The sequence below is a fragment of the Danio rerio genome, chromosome 9 (genome assembly GCF_049306965.1).
Source record: "Danio rerio strain Tuebingen ecotype United States chromosome 9, GRCz12tu, whole genome shotgun sequence".
Taxonomy (NCBI): Eukaryota; Metazoa; Chordata; class Actinopteri; order Cypriniformes; family Danionidae; genus Danio; species Danio rerio.
This window is the reverse complement of record NC_133184.1, coordinates 15,590,463-15,607,500: the sequence shown is the minus strand read 5'-3', so window position 1 is coordinate 15,607,500 and position 17,038 is coordinate 15,590,463. Positions and strand designations below refer to the sequence as shown.

The 17,038-nt window shown below is 35.9% G+C and overlaps 1 protein-coding gene and 1 long non-coding RNA gene across 3 annotated transcripts in view; both read left to right on the top strand.

Annotated features, from left to right (window-relative positions):
• fn1a (fibronectin 1a) overlaps window positions 1–15,326 on the top strand; it is a 68,904-nt gene extending 53,578 nt beyond the window's left edge. Inside the window, 13 exon segments of one of the 2 annotated variants that reach the window (NM_131520.2) lie at window positions 1–58; window positions 1,437–1,524; window positions 1,619–1,798; window positions 1,879–1,968; window positions 2,124–2,312; window positions 2,430–2,519; window positions 8,803–9,257; window positions 10,203–10,341; window positions 10,416–10,583; window positions 12,071–12,196; window positions 12,276–12,382; window positions 12,473–12,589; window positions 14,015–15,326. The exon segment at window positions 1–58 is cut by the window's left edge and continues 130 nt beyond it. In NM_131520.2, the coding sequence (NP_571595.2) occupies window positions 1–58; window positions 1,437–1,524; window positions 1,619–1,798; window positions 1,879–1,968; window positions 2,124–2,312; window positions 2,430–2,519; window positions 8,803–9,257; window positions 10,203–10,341; window positions 10,416–10,583; window positions 12,071–12,196; window positions 12,276–12,382; window positions 12,473–12,589; window positions 14,015–14,083 (1,876 nt within the window). In that variant the 3' untranslated portion in view covers window positions 14,084–15,326. 2 annotated transcript variants of the gene reach the window in all.
• LOC141376089 (uncharacterized) overlaps window positions 1–17,038 on the top strand; it is a 1,000,182-nt gene that overhangs the window by 114,038 nt on the left and 869,106 nt on the right. The gene's annotated exons all lie outside the window — the stretch shown is intronic.

Genomic DNA, 17,038 nt, shown 5'->3' with positions numbered 1-17,038 from the left:
TACTAAAGAAGAAAACATCACTCCTGACTCCACTGAGTTCCACGCCACTGGACTCATGGTATCTATTTTGTTCTCGAAAAACTTTATCCTCAATAATTTACTGCATATGACTCCGTTTACAGCTAGTATTTGGGTGAATTTTAATTGGACCAATCTAAAGTGGACAATTCTAAATACAGCGGTCTGAATAGTTTTGAGCAGTGTAAATGCATAAATGTGGTCAAATGGCTCAATACAGCCACAAAAGACCAGTTGCTTTATTTATTTTTTACGTAACTTTTTAATTTGGAATGAGTTTTGCTAGATTTTATTTTTATTTTTATTTTTTTTTATGAAGAAGCTAAACGTCTAATTCAATTCAATGATTTATGCTAAGCTATAAATGCTCCTGCCAGACCCAGATTCTGGATTCAGACTGAATGGATGCACTTTAGGGGAATTTTAAGACTTGTGCTCCTTTAACAAATTTTGTTGATTTTATATGTTGCAACTAGTTCTCATTAGAGTATTAAAAGACTGTTACTGTTGGGTTTGTGTTGACATACTTCCAGAGATTTCTCAAGAAAACTTATCGTCAAGAAAATGTGCAAAAGGGGCCATCAAAATAAAGTAATACCACAAAAACTATTTTTGTCATATGTTTTTGTTTTGATCATTTTTTAATGCACAACTTAAATAGAAGGTTTAAACAGAGCTTTTTAAATATGTAGTAGAATTAGCTGCTTTCATCTTTCTTTCTCTATTTATGTCACTTTGTTTAAAATTAGTCTAAAATTATTGTCAGTATGAATCTCATGTTATAGTCTTTTTTTCTCTATTAAAATATTTCCAAGTGAAGTCCTTGTCTAATAGAAAAAGGATTTTGCTAGTTTTAATTAATCTAGACTGGATTGACAGATTGTGGTTAGCTATTGGTGAAATGCCCTCGCACTTGAAACACATAATCAGAGAAACTATGACATGTCAGTGAAGAGAGAGGAAAATATATTTTGATAAAAGTTTGAAAAGTTTGAAATAAGACTTTATTATAAAAAGAAATATTGTACTGATTAATTCTGTATAAGTATGGCAATATTTCATAAAATGTAGATCATATTGCAAAAAAAAAAAAAAAAAAAAAACAACAACAACAACAACAACGATGAGATGTTTCAAGTATTCACCATTATTGAAACAGCTGTTCCTCCAGTTTTGAGGCATTTACTCTTGATTTTCATTGTGGTTGTGGGTTACTGGTAGTCAGAAAGCAATGTTAAGCTCCATCAAGCAAACCTCATGCTGTACGTCTCCCTTGTCATTTTAGTCAGTGCGCAGATCAAGCATTAAAGCCTGTGCCAGATTGTTTCAGAAAAATTATATGGTATTCTGTGAAGCACATTTTCAAGCATTTTCTTTGTTTTTGTTTTTTTTCTCTCTCTCTCTATGCATGTTTATAGCCTGGCACTGATTACGAAGTGGAGGTTTATGGTGTGAAGAACTCTCTAACCAGCCCTCGTGTCAAAGGAGAAATCACAACACCTGACAGTAAGCCACCTTTTGTAAACCTAAAATTAACCCACATTTTCAACCACATTTTTGCTATTTCTGGTCATAATTCAATCCATATGTAATTTTCCAGATATCAGTCCACCTCGACGTGTCCGTATATCCAATGTGAAAGACTCCTCCATCACTCTGACCTGGCGCTCAAAGACTGAGGCCATTTCTGGCTTCTTGGTGGAAGCAACTCCCACCATGGGTGGCCATAATCCAATCCAGAGGACCATTGAACCTGATTCACGCACCTACACAATTGCTGGTACAGCATCACATGCATATATTAATTTGTTCTAAAGACTATATCAATGGGGAAATAATTCAAAATTCTGTGTCCTACAGGTCTGGAGCCAGGAACTAATTATAAGATCAATATTTATACTCTGAATGGAAACTCTCGTAGTGAGCCTTTCACCCTTACAGCTACTACAGGTACATAATATAATATAATATAATATAATATAATATAATATAATATAATATAATATAATATAATATAATATAATATAATATAATATAATATAATATAATATAATGTATTTTCATGTTTTGTAGTAAAATAATATACCAACATTTTTTTTCTCCAGCAAAACCAGTTATTAGCCCACCTACAAACCTCCATTTTACCTCTCTGGCTTCTACTTCAATCTCCTTCACCTGGGAGCCTCCACGCAGCACTATCACTGGATATTATGTGACCTATGAGGAGGCTGGAGGCATTCCCAAAGAGCTGACCCCTCGACCCCAGGCTGCCAGAACCTTCGCGTCCATCTCTGGTACTGCTGTTTCTCAGTTAAAGGATTTCAGATTGTTCTGCCTTTTATAGTTTTCTTAGATGGCTATCAAATGCCTTTTGTGTTTAAGCAACATATTTTTTGATTAAACACATGTAGGGTTGATACCAGGCACTGAGTACATTATCAAGATTGTTGCATTAAATGGCGCTCAGAGAAGCACGCCACTGATTGGAAAGGCAAGAACTCGTAAGTACTGTTTATTTCTTTTTTATTATACTATTGTAAAACAGGTTTTGAATGTAGAAAATACTTTTTTTATACACAATTAATTTAATCCGAATACAGAAACACTGAATGTTATGTTTTCTAACGTTGTGCGGTTCTACAAAGCAAGCTAGACCAGTAACATTTAAATTAAATTAAATTAAATTAAATAGGACACCTCGAAATGAATAAGAAGCCCATCTCCCATTCAAATGAAAAAAAAAATAACAAAGATGATTGACCAATAGAAATAACTCAAATTTAAATATATTTGACATTTAGCTTTAAAGGAGACATAAAAATCTTGCAACGGAAAAGCAAAAATGACAAACAAAAAACTTCAAAAAGCTTTAAACCCTCTTACCTGCACATGAAATAAAACAAATTACCTACATTCACTTACCTCCCTACTAACCACAAAACATGAGAACTTAATAAAACAAAAAGGCACCCTCCTTATCACATGTCTCCTGTATTTATCTCAATAACAGTGAACGATCAGCATTAAATTTCGACAATATCGCTGAGCAAATACAACACAAGTTTTCACAAATAAACAAAACAAGCCGGGAGAGAGGAGACTCTCCAAAAGATGTTTCGTCTGGTTTAAAGGTGCATTATGTAGGTTTGACACCCAGTGGTTGTACTAGGTATTGCACTCCTGGATCATAACAAATGCAAGTGCAGGCTGCCAGATTGAGGACGAGCGAAGGATTTAAAATTATTTTCTAAATAAAAGCAACAGCACCCAATAGAAGGAATATTTTCCATATCAAAAGGAGTTTGTCCTATCTAACACCTGGAATTGTGTAGCAAGTCAGCGTGTACATTTAGCAATGTTAAAGAGGGTTAAAATGTATTAAATAGATTTTAAACCTAACCATTTCGTGAGTGAGTGCATATTCTATGCTTCTGAATGGCTGTATTTAAATGTTGTTATTACACGGGGTTACAATGTAACCTGATCCCCTATTGTTTATGTTCATAATATTTATATAATTTGCTAATTAATAACTTCATGTGGAACTGAATCTGTCTCATTTCGGAGTCTGCTACTGCCCACCAGAGGTCGCATTTCAGTCTCTGACTGCTTTTATAGCCTTCTGAACGAATTAATGGAATGCAGTTTTCCATCAAGGCAACCGGTGGATCTAAAATATAATTGGCTAAACTAGCATTGGGCAGGTTCAAATTTCCAAAACAAAGACAGAGTTCCGGCATGGAAAACACATTTACAAGGCTGAATATCTGACATCTGCACTGTTTTTCAGATAAACAAGAATGTTCACTTGTTTCTTAAATATCTGCAAACCTATTATTGTATTTGTATGCTTTAGATGAATCAAAAACCTATATACAACACTTTTAAATGGACTTCACCAACACGCCAGCAAGCTTCCATGTGTCGAAATCCAATTCACAGCACATGTGCGCCCTTAATGAAAGCTGTCGGAAAGACAGCGAATAGAGGCAGAGGGAAAAGAACCACAACAAACCGAGACTTTTAAAACAACACATAGTAACACTCACTACTTTCATTAAAATAGATTTTTTTTGTATTATTGTTTTAGAAAAAAGAAGAATACATAACACTGATTTATTGTTTCTATTTAAAAACATGTATATTTTGTTAAAATTCTACTTATTCTTCTGATGCAAAGCTGAGTTATTTCAGTTTTTAGCTCTGCGTGATCCTCAGAAATCATTTGAATTTGTTGCTTAAGAAACCAATTTTTATTGCTAACATAAGGATTGTTTTGTGCGCCTACTATTTTTGTGGTCCATGAAGCAGTTTTTTCAGGATTTCATGCTGAATATAAAGTTAAATAATATTTATTTTAACTTTATACATGTCTTTACCGCTACTTTTATTCAATGCAATGCCTGCTTGCTGAATAAAAAAGGCATAATCCACTCAAAATGAAAATTTAGTCCTCATTTCATTCTTAATATTGTTATAAATGTAATTTGTTTTCTCTGTTAAAAAAAAAGATATTTTGATAAATGTTTAAAACCAATAGCCACTGACATCTATAGTAGGAAAAAAAGATACCACAAAAATCATTACCTAACATTATTTTAACATTTATTATGATCATTTTTTGGATTCAATTCAATTCAGCTTTATTTGTATAGCGCTTTTACAATGTAGATTGTGTCAAAGCAGCTTCACATAAATGGTCATAGTAACTGGAACAGTATGGTTCAGTAACTGGAACAGTGTGGTTCAGGTTTTAGTCTTTAAGTTCAGTTCAGTTCAGTTTAGCTCAGTTCAGTGAGATTTAATCATTACTGAGAGTTCAAACACTGAAGAGCCAATTCATCGATGCGTAGCTCTACCAATCCTGAACCATGCGAGGCAGTGGCGACAGCGGAGAGGGAAAAAAAACTTCACCTGATGGGAGTGAAGAAAAAAAACCTTGAGAGAACCAGACTCAGTTGGGCACGACCATTTTAATTTCTCCGCTGGCCAAAAGTCTTGTGCAGAACTTCATTCGTCGTGGTTTAGGCTGGAAGATGGCCTCAGCGAAGACTCGTCTGTCCCTGGAGCGTCGCTGGAATCAGACTCATGTTCTCCACTCCCCACGACCATCAGCGCAGCAGCAGCTCAGGATATGGCCTTATCAGGATATGGAATCCTTGGGATCATCACGTCGCTGGTCTTGGATCCAGTCAGTGACTCCGCATAATCTGAGGACCTCGGGATGAGTATCCCCAGGTGAAAAATAGAAAATAAAGAGAATAATTAGCGTAGCTGCTGTTCATAGTGTATATAAGCAAGATGTAGAAGCCAGTGTGGAACCCGCTAGGTGATGCATTGAGTGTATGCTTTACTAAACAGATAGGTCTTTAATCTAGTTTTGAACTGGGAGAGTGTGTCTGAGCCTGGGACGTTATCAGGAAGGCTATTCCAGAGTGTAGGAGCCATGAAAGAAAAGGCTCGACCTCCTTTACTTGATTTTGCTATTCTAGGTACTACCAGAAGCCCTGAATTTTGAGATCTTAAAGAGCGAGTTGGTTTGTAGCGAGACAGAAGGTTGGTTAGATAAACAGGAGCTAGATTATTTAGAGCTTTATAGGTGAGAAGTAATATTTTAAATTCAATACGAAACTTAACAGGCAGCCAGTGTAAGGAGGATAAAATTGGGGTTATATGATCATATTTTCTAGACCTGGTCAGAACTCTGGCTGCTGCATTTTGTACTAATTGAAGTTTGTTAATAGAGGATGCTGGGCAGCCAGCAAATAGAGCATTACAGTAATCCAGTCTCGAAGTCATAAAAGCATGCACTAGCTTTTCTGCATCTGAGATGGATAGCATATTTTGTAATTTAGCGATATTTCTCAGATGAAAGAAGGCAGTTTTAGTGACATGGGATATATGGTTTTTAAAAGTTAGATTGCTGTCAAATATGACACCCAATTCTTTTATAGTAGAGCTAAAGCTCACTTTGTATCCTTCTAATTGTAAATTGAGTTGCGAGATCTGCTGTGTGCAAGATTTAGGCCCAATAAGTAATAATTCTGTTTTGTCGGAGTTTAAGAGAAGAAAATTGTTGGTCATCCAGTCTTTGATGTCTTTGATACACTCAGTTAGTTTAGAAAGTTCAGACGTCTCGTCAGGTTTAGTTGAAATATATAATTGAGTATCATCTGCATAGCAGTGAAAGCTGATCCCATGTCTTCTAATAATGTCTCCCAGAGGTAGCATATAAATTGTAAACAGTAAAGGGCCTAAAACTGATCCTTGAAGCACCCCATACTTTACTGGGCAGATTTGTGAAGGCTGTCCATTAATATTCACAAACTGGTAGCGGTCAGTTAAATATGACTTAAACCATTGTAGAGCCTGTCCCTGGACACCTGTAGACTTTAAGCGATTTATGAGGATATTGTGGTCAATGGTATCAAATGCCGCACTAAGATTGAGTAAAACTAATAGCGAGACGCACCCTCGGTCAGCAGCTAAGAGTAAATCATTGGTTATTTTCACTAAGGCGGTTTCTGTACTGTGGTGAGCCCTGAAACCTGACTGAAACACTTCAAAAATATTGTTCGTCTGCAGAAAAGAGCATAATTGAGTGGAAACAACTTTTTCTAGTATTTTAGACATAAATGGAAGATTTGAAATAGGCCTATAGTTAGCTAAGTTGTTGGAGTCTAGTTGCGGTTTCTTAATAATAGGCTTAATAACAGCTAGCTTGTAAGAGTTTGGAACATGGCCTATAGATAAAGAAGAGTTGATAATGTTAAGAAGAGGTTCTCCTATAGCAGGTAGCAGCTCTTTCAGTAATTTTGTTGGAATTGAGTCCAGCATACACGTAGCTGGTTTAGAGCTATTTATAATTTTTACTAACTCTTCATGTTCTATGATTTTGAAGCAGTGTAGGTTATTATTATGATTTAATGAAATATTTACAGGATTTGGAGTATAAGCCGGTGCAGAAAGTTTGGCATCTCCTATTTTTTGTCTAAAGCCTTCTATTTTATTACTGAAAAAATTCATGAAGTCATCACTACTAATTTGCGGTGGAGTAGTTTGTTCCAAGGATGACTGATTATTAGCTAATTTAGAGATGGTGTTAAATAAAAATCTAGGATTGTTATGATTATTTTCTATCAGTTTGCGCAGGTGCTCGGTCCTGGCAGATTTTAGAGCCCTCCTATAGCTGGACATACTGTCTTTGTACGCAATTCTAAAGACCTCTAAATTAGTTTTTTTCCATTTACATTCCAGGGCGCGGGTTGTTGTTTTGAGCGCACGAGTATGACTATTATACCATGGTATAGTTTTAATCTCTCTAGCCTTTTTTAATTTGATGGGTGCCACAGTATTTAGTGTGCTAGTAAAGATGGCATCCATACTGCTGGTTACTACATCAAGATCATTTGAGTTTGCGGGTGCATTACGAAATAGAGAAAGATCAGGTAAGTTATTGATAAATTCATCTTTAGTTGACGGAACAATAGTTCTACCAGGGCGGAGTATTAGAGCGGGTTTGCTGATTTCAGGTAAACACAGCTTATATAATAAGAGGTAGTGATCTGTAATATCATCACTTTGTGGTATAATGTCTACGTCAATAACCTCGATTCCATAAGACAGAATTAGATCTAATGTATGCTTTAAGCGATGGGTTGGACCCACAACGTTTTGCTTTATCCCAAGTGAGTGTATTAAATCCATAAACGCGAGTCCTAATGTATCATTAGCGTCATCTATGTGGATGTTAAAGTCACCTACAATTAGCATTTTATCAGTTTTGACTAGTAAGTCAGAAATAAAATCGGAAAATTCTTTTAGAAATTTGACATAGGGTCCTGGGGGTCTATATATGGTGATTAAAGCGAGAGATAACATAGGTTTTTGTATAGTATCTGGAAGCTGAACATTAAGCGATAATACTTCAAAGGAGCTAAACATAAGTCCGTTTCTCTGTTTAATATTAAGGAAATCATTAAAGATTGATGCAACTCCACCACCACGACCAGTTTGACGAGCCTCATGTTTATATAAGAATCCTGGAGAAGTTGCTTCATTTAAGCTAATATAGTCATTTTGTTTCAGCCAGGTTTCAGTGAGACAGAGTGCATTAAGATTGTTTTCTGTTATTATTTCATTAATGATAAGTGCTTTAGGTGCAAGTGACCTGATGTTTAGGAGACCAAGTTTTACGAAATTTGTATTTTCACTTTCTACTGGTTTTTCTGGTTTGATTCTTAATAGATTTTTTCTGGAGCACACAGTACGTTTATTTCTTAATCTAATAATACGAGGAACAGACACAGTCTCTATAGGATTCGCCAGATATGCGTTACTGATGTTTAAGTGGGGTGAACAAGAGTCTAGGTGGCTATAGTGTGAATTTTTACCAGCTAGTCAGATGGTGTGAAGTAGTCATTTAAAAATAATGAAATATTTTCATCATTTCATCATTTAAAATAAAAAGCTATTACAATACATCCCAATGCAAAGATGGTGCTCTTATTTCTATCTTTAAAGCAACAGCGGTTTGATTTATTTTATTTTGAAGGAAATAATTGCAAGGCTAATTTAAGAGAAGCACAATAAATTAATTAGATAGTTTACACAAAAATAAAAATTTATTATTAAAAAGTTTAGCAAATACAAACCAGTTTTTTTAGGGTGATTAAACAAAGTATTTTTACATATGGAGCTGAATTATGACTTTAAATGCTCCCTCTTCTGGGTAAACTATGCTATTGCATTACTTAATTGCTTCCATCCCAATTCTCCTCCTAGAACTGGAAATTGAGCAGCTTCCCCCTCAGCTACCTAATCCCAGCCGACCCCATCTCGAAGTCTTGGATGTGCCCGAGGACAATGACAACTTCAACAACCACGTACATGTGTTGGGGCCAAACAGACACAACACACTGGGGCAGCAGGGTCAACACATCTACACCGAATATCAGAGCTTCAACCTGGGCAACAACGGCCAGCAGCCTCATCATCCAAACCACGGCGAGCCGCTAGTCTACATCCCTCTGCCGGGAGCGGACGGCCAGAGAGTGCCTGTGGTGAAGGTCAACGAGGGTCAAGAAGCAGGTTTCCCCTTTGGCGGCCTTTTCAATGAGACAAACCTGCCCCAGGAATCTCAGACTCAGACCACAATTGTGTGGCAGCCTGTGCCACACACGTCTGAGTATGTGGTTTGGTGCGACCCCATTACTGAGATCAATGAGAAGAGCTTCCAGGTGAGTCAATGGACAATAACTATCCTGTACCTGATGTCTATCTTTTTTAAACAAAAAATAGTAAAAAAAAAAAAGAAAAAAAGAAAAGAAAGATACTACAAAAGTCAATAGCTAACAGTTTTTAACATTTATTGTCATCATTTTTGGATCATTTGAAAAAAAAAAAGAATGGAAATTACTTTATATCACAAAGCAAAGTTGGTACTCTTATTTTTAGCAAATTTGTATATTTTATTTTTAAGGTAATAAATGCAAGGCTGACCTAAGTAAACCACAATAAAATAAATTGATAGTTTACAAAAAAATAAAAATCATTAGAACATTAGTACATATGAAAAGTTCAGATGCAAAAACCTTTAAGTGCCCTCTAAAATGAACTTCTAAAATGAGCATTTTTTTCAGCCTTCAATGTTTGTGATCAGTTATTTCACTTTAAAAGAAATGAAATTAACCTATTCTTTGCTGTCAAAGTGAAATTACTGAACCTACGCACAGGAACCTGAGAAAAATGCTAATTTTAGAAGAAAGTTTCAGATGGCATGTAGAGGGTTTTGGATCTGAACTCTTCATATATAGCATCTATGGATTCTGACTGCATCTCAAATTGAAATGCAGTAACTAGTAGTAGGCGATTTCAATTTACAACATAATCATTTGAAAAGTATGTTCTATATAGTATAAACAGGAGTAGTATGAATGGATTATAGACTTTCTACATCTACCATTTGTCATTTTGACATGACTTATTTGCTTGCTTCAGTTGCAACTCTCAATTATGAATTCTCTTGTGTTGCATTATTGCATAATGTAGTGTCCATTGGATGTGCACTACAATTTTACATTTTTAAATGCACTTTTTGGAAATTCTAGATCTTATAGGTCTTACATGATCAGCCGTCATTATTAGATGTTCACCTCTTAACCTATCCATCCTCTGTCCTTCAGATGCGTCTGCCTGGTACATCAACAAGTGCTACCCTGATCGGCCTTACCTCAGGTGCCTCCTATAATGTTCTTGTGGAGTCTGTTAATGGAGACCAAAAACAGAAAGTGCTGGAAGATGTTGTGACAGTAGGAAATAGCGGTAAATTTCCCTTTAAAATGATTTGTTCTCATGTTTCAGTAGTTTACATGTTTCTGACCCCTCATATGCTTCAGTTCCAGGAGCTGGAGTGATTCCCACAGGCAGGGATGTGTGTTATGATTCATTCACCGCCACCTATCATGAGGTTAACACGGAGTGGGAACGCATGTCCGAGACAGGCTTTAAACTTTGGTGCAAGTGCCTGGGCCTTGGCAGTGGTCATTTCAGATGTGATTCATCCAGTGAGTGAATTTGCAGTGCTATATGCTAAACACCACACCTCACGCAAGCATGGGCAACTGTTTGACAATTAAGGCTGTGTCTACATTAATATGCATATATTTAAAGACATTTTGTTTTTGTTTGTGAATGCTTTCTGTCCACTCTAGCATTTACTTGCCTTTACGGATCTTCTGGGGAAATCATTCTAGAAAGAAATCTCAGTATTGATTTGTACATCCCGGCTCCAGTCAATTGTAATTACTTGTTTGGTCTAATTTAAACAAAATGGTTTTTAAAACGATATTTCATGCGTTTTGTCCATTTGGTGGAAGGTTGAACATGCAAAATGTTTTAAAATGTTTTGAGAATAACTCCATTATCAGCGAGGTTTTCATCACCCTGTGTTAATATACATTTTTAAGTACTGTATCACATGTGGAAATACTAAATTTCAAGTAAAATTTCCTTAATTCACAAAATAAAAAAATAAAAATAAAAAACATATGCTTGCTTTAGGCAAGGCAAGATTATTTATATAGCACATTTAATGTGGGGGGGGGGGGGGGGGGGGGGGGGTAGTGAGGAGGCCATTACATTAATCCACCCTGCTGGTCATAAAAGCATGAACAAGTTTCTTTAGGTCCTCACTGTAAACAAAGAATCTAGTTCTTGCAGTGTTTTTTAGATTGTAGTATGCTGATTTAGTTACTTTAGGTGGTTTTGGAAAAAGGTTTGTGTGAATAATGGAAAATGGCAAAGCATTTGGCATACTTTCTTTTTTTTTCTGCAAAATTTGAAAAGATTTGAGTTACGTTAGGATAGAAATATGGTTATAGTCTTTGTGTAAACTACTAAACAATTTTTTTTTTTTAAATCGCATCATAATTTTTGCAGATCTGTGTTTATTTGCAGACATTTTTAAAAATGCTGTGGAATTTTCTGTTTACACAAATGGCAATTGAAGCTGTGCAAATTTTGTACAAAAAACATTTTTATTCAGCAAGTAGTAGTAGAAAGTAAACAAAAAAGCATAGATTGCTCAAAAACTGAAAGCTTTGGGTAAAATGACTTAACATTTATTCGTTTTCCAATATCTTTATATAACTTTTTTGAATGGATCCACTTGGAAGAGCTTCCAAGCTGTATTGAAGGTCAAAAAAGCCATATGTGTACAGTATGTGTAATATGTTGACAAAAACATGGATCAAATGGATCAGAAATAGTGCACATGTAGCCTAAAGAAAGTTCAGATTTCTTTTTGTTGCCCATTCTAGCTATTCTTGATATGTTTGTAGAGGTAATCAAACATGACATCCAGAGATGAGGTGCTTCACGTCTCACAATTTATATTGTCAGCCTTTAACCAGACGATATTAAACTCTGATGCCAGCATATAATGCTTAGTAACCACTGTATTATTGTGCGTGACAGATGAATTCACTGGAAACTCTGAAAAGTCACTTATCATGGTTTACATGCTAACCAACACGCATCTCTCAATCTGTAGAATGGTGCCATGACAGTGGCCACAACTACCGAATCGGTGAGAAATGGGACCGGCGTGCTGAGAACGGCCACATGATGAGCTGTACATGTCTGGGAAATGGGAAAGGAGAGTTTAAGTGTGAACCTCGTAAGTGTACTTTATCCCACAGTTGTGTCTTAGCAGATTGGAACATCAATTGAATGCTGACGTTCATTGTCCCCTTTAGATGAATCCACCTGTTATGACGAGGGGAAATTGTACCAGGTGGGCAACCAGTGGCAAAAGGAGTATCTTGGAGCCATTTGCACATGTACCTGCTACGGAGGACAACAGGTAACACTGGATTTCAATGTTGTTTATATATAAGTGTGTTTGTAGTTTCTGCATTGCGTTTGCATATTTATAATCATGCTCTCTGTGTAGGGCTGGCGCTGTGAGAACTGTCGCCGTCCTGGTGCTGAAGTTGATGCAGACCTCATTCAGCCTCCAGTACGCACTGATGCTTTCGACCGATACAGGGAGAACGCTCTACGCAAACTGGTTGGTCTTTTTTGTTTTTTTATTATAATCCTTTTTAAATATGTGACTGAAGTAAAAGATTTTAGGGAAAATAAGTAGAGAAGTTATATACCTCTCTGAAAGCCAGTCAACACAAAAATACAACTATTATGCTTTTTTTTAATAAATCACATCCCCCAACAAATATAGAGTAAACTTTTACATTTGAATTTGATTTTTAGCGAGTAAGTTGTCAGCTATGCGATTCCACATGCCACAATATTTTAGTTTTAAGTGATTAAGGTAGAATATATATATATATATATATATATATATATATATATATATATATATATATATATATATTTTTTTTTTTTTTTTTTTTTTCTATATATTTATATATATATATATATATATATATATATATATATATATATATATATATATATATATATATATACGTTCAGGCACATTTAGTGTGTTTTTTTTTTGGTGGTCATGGTGGTCAATACTATGTAATAAGTAGCTGAAATAAGCACAAATGTCAGGGCTTGTCAAAACATCTCAGGGGCCCCAAAATCACCTCAGACCCCTAAGGGTTAATGTATAAGTAATTTTAAAATAATACTATCTTTATCTTTTAATCTTTAATAAATAATCTAATCCTACGATGTGACTATTGTGGAGACACACATTGCGATATTGATGCTCAGCCCTAGACTGTAATGTTTTGTATTTTGAGTAACATCTTTGGTCACTAATGCACAAGCCCAATATACTGACACAATACATAAGTCTAGCATCTTCTTATGTGGGAAAGCTTTAAAATCATTTGCATGTTTTGAATCAGTAATATGAGTGAAATCTACTTTAAAGTCCACGTGAAATAAAAATTTACAATGTTTATTTTGCAAGCAAACTACTGCGTACGCGGAATCCCATGCATATTCTCTTTGTACATCCGAATTAACGTAAACCTGAGTGCACGTGCTCAAGCGCAAAGCCCCTCCTTGCCTCCTCCCCCATACAAATATGGTAATGAATCCACTTTGGCAAAACCAAACGAAAAAACAATGGCGAAAGCAAGCAAGAAGAGAAACTTCACAGAATGCGAATTGGAGATGCACCTATCAGGAATAGACCGGAGAAAAACTGTGTTATTCGCAAGTTTGTCCTGTCTCACTATATAAAAAGCGCTATGAAATTAAAGATTAATTAAATGAAGAAGTAAATTAACATACTGAAATAAACATCTCAGCAACTTTCGGTTCGTGCAGACTTTGAGGGACAGGTTACATGTGGAATTAGCAAAAAGCTAAATGTAAAAAATATATAGAAAATCTATATCTAATATAGATTTGTGCTGTTATTTGTTGAATATAGTGTAGTTTAACACAGGTTATTTTACCAGATCATTAGACACTGTATTTGCCCTAAAACAAAAACAACTTTTACTTTTCCCCACAGAACATCCAGTGTCCCATTGAGTGCCTGAGACCAGACCTGTTAGCAGATGCCCAGAGCCCTCATGATTAAATCTGCATTTGAGTTTTGTCCAATACTGGAGAGGACACGGCCCACAGAGACTATCTAGCACCATCAGTGCCTCTTCATTCTTATCTTCACTCACACTGCAAACTCTGTCCTGCTGCTTCCACCTGTAAAATCACGCCCAGACATCTTTTCTGATTGGCTGAGTCTACTGCCAGTCTCTTTGCTTATGGATGGAAGAACACCATCCGTCTATAGTGAGATTCCAGTGATTTGAAGCTTGTCTGTTGACATCATTTCCACATTTTCTGGAAACTCGAGCATCAGTGGAACATGAGCAGAGAATCAACAAATCTTGCATTTGTGTTTTCCAGTATTATTGGCTGTTGTCTGGTTGTTTTATGATTTGTGATTTTCTTTCATTTGAAATGTATTTTTGTCAGTGATCAAAATGTTCATTGGTGTTATTTTCTAAAACAAGCACTGTCTTACAATGAAAACCTTTGTGCCTTGTAGGCATCCTGTTTTTATGATAATAGTATTCTCCCCTCCCTAATCTGATTGGTTGGTTGAAATCTGTGGCCTTTGTGTCCATCAGGAAGCAAAGGAAAGCACTGTGGTAATGAAGAAGTTAACTTTTTTTTTTCTTTTATTTATCCCTTTTATGTAATGCATTTGGATGGAATGCAAATTATGGGTGTATACTGTTTTTATGTTTGTGTTTTAGGTGCCAAAGTCTTAACTACTGTGGACAAAAATACTTCTTAATAAATTTTTTTTTACAATATTTAATCTGAAGCTTATTTCTAAAAAAAGAAAAGAAAACATATTTTCTTTATTTTATTGTTTGACTTATCTTGAATGACCTACAGTACAAATATTGTGTTATTATCTCAAAAAACAAAATAGCACAATTTATGTTTTTTGCAGCACAAACAAATGAGACTTTTTTTTTGCTGACATTTTTTTGTTGGATGGGGGGCAAACTTCAAAGAGATATTGCAGTGCCATACATCTATGAAAATCATCTCATGTTGCAGCATGATAGTGCGCAGCCTCATGTTGCAAATATCTGTACACAATTTCTGAAAGACGAAAACCTTCCTGTTTATACATGGCCAGCAAACTCACCAAAGATGTCACTCATTGAACATGTTTAATATGCTCTGGGTCAGCGTATACCATAGCGTGTTTCAGTTCCTGCCAACTAGCAACTTCTGACCACCATTGAAGAGGTGTGGACCAACATTCCACAGGTCACAATAAACAACCTTATCGACTATCTAAAGGAGTCTAAGTTTCTCTCTTTTTTTTTTTTTTTTTGCTCGATATTATGAGCACTGCTTCATTTTAGCCCTCGCAATAGTAGTCATACTATCATATTTACATCTGGAATTAATATTTTAAATTACAACAGAGATATGATCACAAATTGGGCACTTGCGGTCAATATACTTCACACAAAGCTGTTTTTCAGTAATTTATAACCCTCATGTCCATGTCAGAGCCACAATTTACCAATGTTTTTTCTGTCTTTAAGAGATTTAGTCACTGGTGACGACGTTAAATCGGGTTGATGTCTGCTTTTTATATTTGGTGTCAGGTTAACATTGGCTGGTAGGGAAATCTATTTGTTCGCTTCTGCTTTTTATACTTTAATTTGCATTTCAATTTATAATTTTTTTCCCCTCAACTGTAAATTAGAATATAAAACTGTATAAAAAGCACACAAGGAGCAATGCAGTGGTGCAGTAGGTAGTGCTGTGGCCTCACAGCAAGAAGGGTGCTGGTTCAAGCCTTGGCTGGCTCAGTTGGCATTTCTGTGTGGAGTTTGCATGTTCTCCCTGTGTTTGTGTGGGTTTCCTCTGGGTGACATGCAGTACAAGTGAATTGGGAAAGCTAAATTGTCCATAGTGTATGAGTGAATGGAAGTGTGTGGGTGTTTTCCAGTGATGGGTTGCAGCTGGAAGGGCATCCGCTGTGTAAAAACATCTGCTGGTAACATTGGTGGTTCATTCCGCTGTAGCGACCCCAGATTAATAAAAGGATAAAGCCAAAAAGAAAATAAATGAATGATCGAATAAAAAGCACACAAATATACTGACAGTTATAGGTACTATATATTGTTATGGGTCGGTGATGCTAATATTTGGCACAAATCCGTCAATTTCCTCTTTCTGGCTGCTCTTTTTATGAATGGATTATGTAGAAGCACTGTCCATGCGTTTTCCTTGTCGGTTAGTAACGCTAATTTCATTGCACAACAATTAGTCTATCAGGCTCTTTGGCCAAAAAAAAAAAAAAAGAGAATTCACGGTTTAATTTGTTATTATTAGATTACTTTTCAATTTTACCTCTCCTGCTGTGCATGAACTAAGCAGTTTAATGGTCAGCGTATGGGGCACCTAGGCCAATAGCTTCAATTTTGATTAAACTGTTTTCTAATCGGTTGCCTATTATGTTGTAAATATACCCCTGCAATGCATACTGCAGTCCTTTTTTTGTCTGGCTTTCTCTGATAGCTCACCTGTTCACCAAAAATGACTAATTATATCCCTGGGAATGTCTGAAACCAGCGCATACATGTTGTAATAGACATGCCAGGCATGAAAGCTTGACAGGCGTTGCAACAGTAACTAAGGAGGGCGGGGCTTAGCAAAGGGTCAATTAGTTTGATCAGAGGTGTTTAATTAGGGTTGGAACTAAACTGTGGCTGTTTCTCAATTGGAAACAGCCACAGTAGAGACCGGTCTTGCCAGGTGTCCTCGGAAGAACGAACTCATGAGACCGCGAGGGCAGAGAACGTGTCCTTTGAGAAATGAGATGGTGCGTTCTTCCTGATGGTCACGTGACCTTAACGCGTTTTAAATGGAAATAATTTAAACTTTACAGCCTTTATACAACGATTTATTGTTTTCCCCCTCTTCAAAATATATACTTTGCATAAAAACATTATAAATATACTTTGCACAATATAAATAAAACAAATTTTAATACGAA